The sequence below is a fragment of the Bison bison genome, unplaced genomic scaffold (assembly GCF_000754665.1).
Source record: "Bison bison bison isolate TAMUID 2011002044 unplaced genomic scaffold, Bison_UMD1.0 scf7180017864503, whole genome shotgun sequence".
NCBI classification, from domain to species: Eukaryota; Metazoa; Chordata; class Mammalia; order Artiodactyla; family Bovidae; genus Bison; species Bison bison.
Window position 1 is genome coordinate 3,237,654 of NW_011495061.1, and position 6,818 is coordinate 3,244,471.

The 6,818-nt window shown below is 57.7% G+C and overlaps 1 protein-coding gene across 1 annotated transcript in view; it reads left to right on the plus strand.

The window, feature by feature from the left end:
- The window catches only part of PAXIP1 (PAX interacting (with transcription-activation domain) protein 1), a 50,966-nt gene that overhangs the window by 40,158 nt on the left and 3,990 nt on the right, over window positions 1–6,818 (plus strand). Inside the window, exons 17-21 of the mRNA XM_010829359.1 lie at window positions 599–783; window positions 1,757–1,800; window positions 2,880–2,950; window positions 4,655–4,757; window positions 5,750–5,918. Coding sequence (XP_010827661.1) covers window positions 599–783; window positions 1,757–1,800; window positions 2,880–2,950; window positions 4,655–4,757; window positions 5,750–5,918 — 572 coding nt within the window. The remainder of the gene's footprint in view (window positions 1–598; window positions 784–1,756; window positions 1,801–2,879; window positions 2,951–4,654; window positions 4,758–5,749; window positions 5,919–6,818) is intronic.

Here is a 6,818-nt window from a genome sequence, read left to right on the forward strand (position 1 = left end):
TCCGTCTCTCCCTGCACGTCCCGCCCTGGGTCCCTCCGTCAGCCAGGGCTCCGTCTCTCCCCACCCGGCGCTGCCCGGGTCCCTCGGTCAGCCGGGGCTGCGTCTGGGCCCGCACCGCCTCGGTCAGCTGGGGCTCTGTCTCTCCCTGCACGCCCCACCCCACGTCCCCTGTGCAGCCGGGGCTCTGTCTGTCCGTGCACATCCCGCCCCGGGTCCCTCTGTCAGCCCGGGTTCCGTCTCTCCCCGCACGCCCCGCCCCGGGTCCCTCGGTCTGTCAGGGTTTTGGGGTGGACGTCAGAGTCTGTTGACAGAGCAGCAGTGACTGTGGTGGTGATGCTGGCAGTGGGATGAAACGGGATGATTAAGGGGCTGCAGTCAAACTAGGTGGCAGTGCTGAGCTGACAGCAGGCCGGGCGATGGCCTCACGTCACGGGGACACCTCCTCACAGCCCGGTCAGCTCTGCAGACCGTCTCTGCCACTCCAGTGTGGGCAAGTGTCGGCTGGCTTGTATTAACAGAAGTATAAGTGTGAACACTGGTAATGCTAATGAATGTGTTTTCTCTCCTCTCCTCCCTGCCACCCCCCACACCAAAAAAGACCGACTGGTTTAAAGTATGAGAAGGCCAAAGAGTGGCGGATCCCGTGCGTGAACGCCCAGTGGTTGGGGGACATCCTGCTGGGGAACTTCGAGGCCCTGCGGCAGACGCAGTACGGCCGCTACACCGCCTTCGGCCTGCAGGACCCCTTCGCCCCGACCCCGCAGCTGGTGTTGAACCTTCTGGGTAAGCGGGCGGCTCCCCGTGGCCGTGGGCTGGTGCTCCAGGCGCCGCTCTTGCCTTCAGGGTGGTGTCAGTTTTTGTCTCATCTCCCGCTTCCCCTCGGTGCTGCCTTCTCTGTGCCACCCTGACTGTGCTCTAGACGGCGCTCAGCCTGTTCACGCACCTGAGCGCCCCTCCAGGGAGTGGTCACTCCCAGCTGCTGGAACACGCGCTCCCGTGAGGGAGCCCTTCCAGCTCTAGTCCTAATGGCCTCAGTCGCAAGAAAGCCTTCCCTGGTTTTGATCCACCGTCTGCCTGCTTCCCTGGGACAGACCTGGGTGTGACGTCCACTCTGAAGCCATGGTGCAGGCGCCAGGCCCTTCCTCGGTGACGCTTGTCCTCGAGGGCCCAGCCAGGCCGCCACTGCCACGCGCTGCGCTCGTTACAGACAGTTTCTCGGACGCCAGAGCGCGGGGCTCCCAGAATTGTCCGGGGTGTGGCCCACGCGGGCGGGCGGTGCCTGCACCTGGCTGCGGGCGGGTGGTTTGCTTGGCTTTGTCTCACACGGAACCCTCGGCCCCTGCCAGGCTTCCCTGTGAACTCCGGAGTAGTCCTCACGGCTCACTTCCTGGAGGCCGTCACCCGAGCCTCTGCGTGTCCAGGATGACCCGCACCTGGAGAGGCGTCTCATTTCTGTTGTTACTGATACACCTCCATTTTTAATTGTGTTTTTATTGAATATGGTTGATTTACAATGTTGTGCTAGTTTCAGGGGTGCAGCAAAGTGAATCAGTCATATTTGTACATATATCTATTTTTTTAGGTTTTTTTCCCATGCAGCTATTATATTGATTAGAGTTCCCTGTGCTGTATGGCAGGTCCTTATTGTTAACTTGTTTTATATGTAATAGTGTGTGGGGGTCCTGAAAAGGCTTCTGTGTTGATTACGGGCCCTTTACACGGTATTTCTGGAAAGTAACCCGTCTTCTCTCTTCAGATGCTTGGAGAGTTCCGCTGAAAGTGTCGTCAGAGTTGTTGATGGTATGTCAAGTTAGTCACCTCTGTGGCGTTACTGTGTTACGAAGGAGTAGCGATATGTCTGCATCTGTAGCTCTCGTAGTAACCAGCCGTCGTGACAAATGAGGGCTGAGTCTTCTCGCCTGTCGTAAGCTGTTCAGTGCACCCTTTTCCCCTCGTTGTTGATGATACTGGGAGTTCCTCATTCACACGACACCCGTTAGCCCCGACTTCTTCAGAGAGCTGCGAAGGTTTGCAGAGCAGAAGAGAGGGAGACCGTGTGTCTCCCTGGGGTTCGGGAGGTGGGAACTGGGGCACCAGCGTGTCAGCCCTGACCGCAGCTCCTCGCCGTGGTGGTGGGCTTCTAGCCCGCGGGCTGGGGTCTCTGGTGGGCTGCCTTCGGGTGGGCCGTTCTGCACTGGAGCGCCAGGGGTTGGTTGGTAGGAATGAGTAGGGGCCGCCCTTCACTCGGGGCGGCGGGGTCACCGCCACCCTCACCTCCGGTGGAGAGGCAGTTGCTTCCGACAGTAGATAAATGAGTGTGCTGTGGGAGAAGGTCTGCGTTAGAGGCCAGGGTGAGCCTGGCTGTGGGAGCCTCATGCACCGGCTCCCCTCTGGGCTCGGCATCTCCGCAGGTCAGGGCCTCCAGATGGTGTTAGGAGTGCGGGCACTGTGCCCGGGTCTTGGCGTGGCCGTCAGAGGCCTGCCCTCGTCTCCAGAGTGCTGTGACCCAAGCGTCCTGCACCCTCAGAGGGGAACCTCCGTCTTTCTGGAGGGGTGTAATTGCAATCATTATGTTTTGCAGATTCCACTGGGACACAAAAAAACAAAATATTTGTAGTAAAAAGTGTTTTGAAAAGTTCAAGGTTGAGAATTAAATCTGTCACAGGCACTGAGGGGGTGAAGACGTCTTAAAGCACCTTTGGGTCAGGTGAACAGGGAGGGTGGCCAGTGCCAGGGCCTCCCTGGGCAGCTCGCGGCCTGTGGTCTCTGCAGCTGTGCAGTGGGGAGCATTTCTTGTGTGAGTGAGGGGGGTGGAAAGCGCTCAGAAGCTGCTGTGTTACTGGGGAGGCTGACTAAGGTAAATCATCCTTTAATTACAGGGTGTAAGACTACCTCCCAAACCGAAGCAGAATGAAGTAACTAATGTCCAGCCTTCTTCCAAAAGAGCCAGGTAGGAAGCGTCACCTGGTTTTTTCACGGTTGATGGTCTTTCACAGGAAGTTCTAGGAAACGGTGGCAGTTGGGATTTTCACTTGGAAGAGTTTCCCCGGTAACACTGGTGCTAGGGAATCCGCCTGCTAATGCGGATCACATAAGAGACATGGGTTCAGTCCCTGGTGCTAGGGAACCCGCCTGCTAATGCGGCTCACATAAGAGGCATGGGTTCAGTCCCTGGGGCGGGAAGACCCCCTGCAGGAGGGCATGGCCACACACTCCAGTGTTCCTGCCTGGAGACTCCCATGGGCAGAGGAGTCTGGTGGGCTGCAGTCCATGGGGTCACAGAGAGTCAGACACGACTGAGCAGCTGAACCTAATGCGGCTCACATAAGAGACATGGGTTCAGTCCCCTGCTAATGCGGCTCACATAAGAGACATGGGTTCAGTCCCTGGGGCGGGAAGACCCCCTGCAGGAGGGCATGGCCACACACTCCAGTGTTCCTGCCTGGAGACTCCCATGGGCAGAGGAGCCTGCTAATGCGGCTCACATAAGAGACATGGGTTCAGTCCCCTGCTAATGCGGCTCACATAAGAGACATGGGTTCAGTCCCTGGGGCGGGAAGACCCCCTGCAGGAGGGCATGGCCACACACTCCAGTGTTCCTGCCTGGAGACTCCCATGGGCAGAGGAGTCTGGTGGGCTGCAGTCCATGGGGTCACAGAGAGTCAGACACGACTGAGCAGCTGAACCACCAGGACTTGGAAGGATCTGCTGCTTGCTCGCGTTGCAGCTGTATCGTGACAGCTTTGGTTTCACTGCTAGAGACAAATGGGGAATAGCCAGTGTCTTTCCTTTCTTACTTAAAAAAAACAAAAAAAAAACAGTCCAGTCTTCTTTTTTTATCTTTTTTCTATCTCACCAGAACCCCTGTTCTGTGAACCGAGCTGCTGTGGTGGGCCGGGCGGGGGCACTGAGCCCAGCCCCAGGCTTCCTCAGCGTGCGCCTGGAAGCCCGCATCGACCCCTGGCCCGGATCGGGAGGGGGAGGAGCCCTCTGTGGGGCTGGGGTGGGCTGTGCCCAGGCGTGTCCTGGTCTTGTCTGCTGAAGCCCAGAGACCCCTGGGCCGCGTTGCGTGAGGGTCTCTGTCTCCTCAGTCCCCTCCTTCCAGTCCCCACAGCCACCCAGGCTGGGGACCGTTGGATTCTTTAGTAAAAGCCTAATTATGTGACTATATCCATCGTTAAAATGCTACAGGTTTTTTAATTTAATAGACTGTCTCAAATATAACCTAAAAATAAGATTTGAAAAAATTTAAGGAAAGGGGAAAAAGTTTAATATAAAGTGTGTGCTTGAGTCAACCAGCTTTGTCTTGTGTCAGAGCTTCTGGGGTGAGATGGGGCCTGTGGGAGACAGTGAGGGGCCGGGACCACAGGACCCCTGGGAGCCCCCGCTCCCGCCCTCAAGACCCCCAGGGCCAGCGCGGGGTGGGGGTGGTGCCTGATGGGCCCCTCTCCTGGGGGTGCCGGGCGAGAGCCCTTTGGGGTGACTGTGTAAATGGTGGGGAGGAAAGAGCAGCTGAGCCACGGCGCTTTCCCTTGACGGAAAGAGAACCACACAGGTTCAGCTCTCAGAGCCTCTTAAAGCTGTTGAAACCCCTCGTTTGGTAAAGAACACGTGAGGGAAGCAATAGCCGTTCTCTTCTCTGTGTGTTTCATAGAATCGAAGATATTCCACCTCCCACCAAGAAGTTAACCCCGGAACTGACCCCTTTTGTGCTTTTCACTGGATTTGAGCCTGTTCAGGTTCAGCAGTACATAAAGGTGAACTTTGCTTCTGTTTTGCGTAAGGACTTTTAGGAATGTTGCTTTCTGCGTATTTGCTTTAGGCTAGCTGTCTCTCTAAGGTAACACGTAGTCAGGAACACCGTGCTGCCGCGGTGCTCATGGTGTGTGTTTACTCTCGCCGGACACCTTCGCCTTCCCGCCTCATCTTGCTGCAGCTTCCTCCTTAGACGCTTGCTTTCTTGTTAGGACGACTCAGGTGAGGAGGCCAAGAGCAGCCTGGTAATCACACGTTAGCAAAGCCACGCAAATCCCATTTTCATAAAGGACTTCAGCTTATGAGAGTAGCTGTGCTCCTCAGGTTTCCTGAATGAACCCACCGTCTTCTCGAGACTTGTTCTCTTGAGTGTGGCGGGCCCAGGGCTCAGCAGTGTGTTTGTATTTATTTACATAAACGCACTTCTGGAAGTAAAACTGGGAGGGATTGTGGGCTTGTGTTTTGTTATGTGGCTGTCTGGGGAGGGGATGGTTAAAGTTAGTTGACCTGTATCACAGGGATTCAAACATTTCCCTTTATTTTTTTAAGGAAGAGAAACAATTATAAATGCTACTATAAAATTCTTTTACTTTTAAGATTCGGTGTAAAGAGATCAGCTCTTATGTGTCTATGTCTTAGGTCGATTTTGTGTCGTCACTTCTTAGAGACTGTGTCTTAACAGGCCTTACCACGCTCACGTGGGCATAGGCAGCCTGGGGTCTGCAGAGCCCCCTGCCCCTTCCCAGGGGTGTCCTCCGGGTGTCGGGTGGAGGGCCCGCTTTCCTCTTGGCTTGTGCGGCACTGATGAGGGAAATGTTCGTTGCCACTCCCAGTTTCCACCTTGCTCGCGCGGTGGCGTACGTCTGGCTTCACCGCTTTCACCATTTTCCGCGGCCCAGAGCCCCATTCACGGTCTAGACAGGTCCCAGCTGCCGGTGGGCGGGCGGCTCTGCAGACAGGATGGTCTCACGTCTGCTCTGTTCCCGGCCTGCAGAAGCTGTACATCCTGGGCGGGGAGGTCGCCGAGTCCGCACAGAAGTGCACCCACCTCATCGCCAGCAAGGTCACGCGGACGGTCAAGTTCCTGACGGCCATTTCCGTGGTGAAGCACATCGTCACGCCCGAGTGGCTGGAGGAGTGCTTCAAGTGCCAGAAGTTCGTCGGTGAGGGCCCGAGCCGCGCCTCGGGGACGGGCACCCAGCTAGGAGGGGCCGCGCCTCGGGGACGGGCACCCAGCTAGGAGGGGCCGCGCCTCGGGGACGGGCACCCAGCTAGGAGGGGCCGTGCCTTGATCTGTCCCTGTTTTCATCCCAGCAAAGGCCGAGTTCATTTTTTAAGTCTGTGAATTTAAATGGATAAGGAACAGATTATCTCATGTCGCAGCGCTGTTTGGTGCCTCTGCATCTTGCTGTGAAATAGGAAGGCCGTGGTGATGGGGGAGGTGCCGGGGGAGAGCTCTGTCGCCCTGCCCTGCTGCTTCCTGATGGTTCGTCCTCTGCTGCACTGGCTGTCGAGCGGGGGTTCCAGGCGTGGGACGGTGGATGGAGCAGGGCCAGGGCGCCCAGGAGTGTCCTGGGAACACGGGGCGGGTGGCCTGGGGGTCAGTGCGGGGCACCCACCCCAGGGCAGGCAGGGCATCTGCGGTGGCACCGTCACTCCGCTGCTGCATGCCCCCTGCCCCTCCCCTGCATGCCTCCTGCCGGGGGCTGCACAGAGCGGACCTGTGCTTGGGTGGCATCCACGGTGGTCCCCTCTCCACCCCGCCTGCTCTTGAGTCGTCTGTGGGGAGCACTTTGAAGGCTGCACTTGCCGCTGCCCCACGGCCGACTCCCGTTTATCCTGTTTCCTCACGTCTCCTTGCCGTCTTGTCGCCGTTCCCACGCCGCCCGCTGTGACCAGTGGCCGCCGGCCGGGCTGGCCTTGGTGCCCTCTCCGCTCTTGCCGCCAGTCGTGACCTCCTGGTAGCTTTTGGCGAAACAGAGCATCCTGGGCTTGTCTTAGGCTCTTCTGCCCCGAGGCCAGTGCCAGCGCGTCCCAGGGACCCCCACCACCCCCCGGTTCCT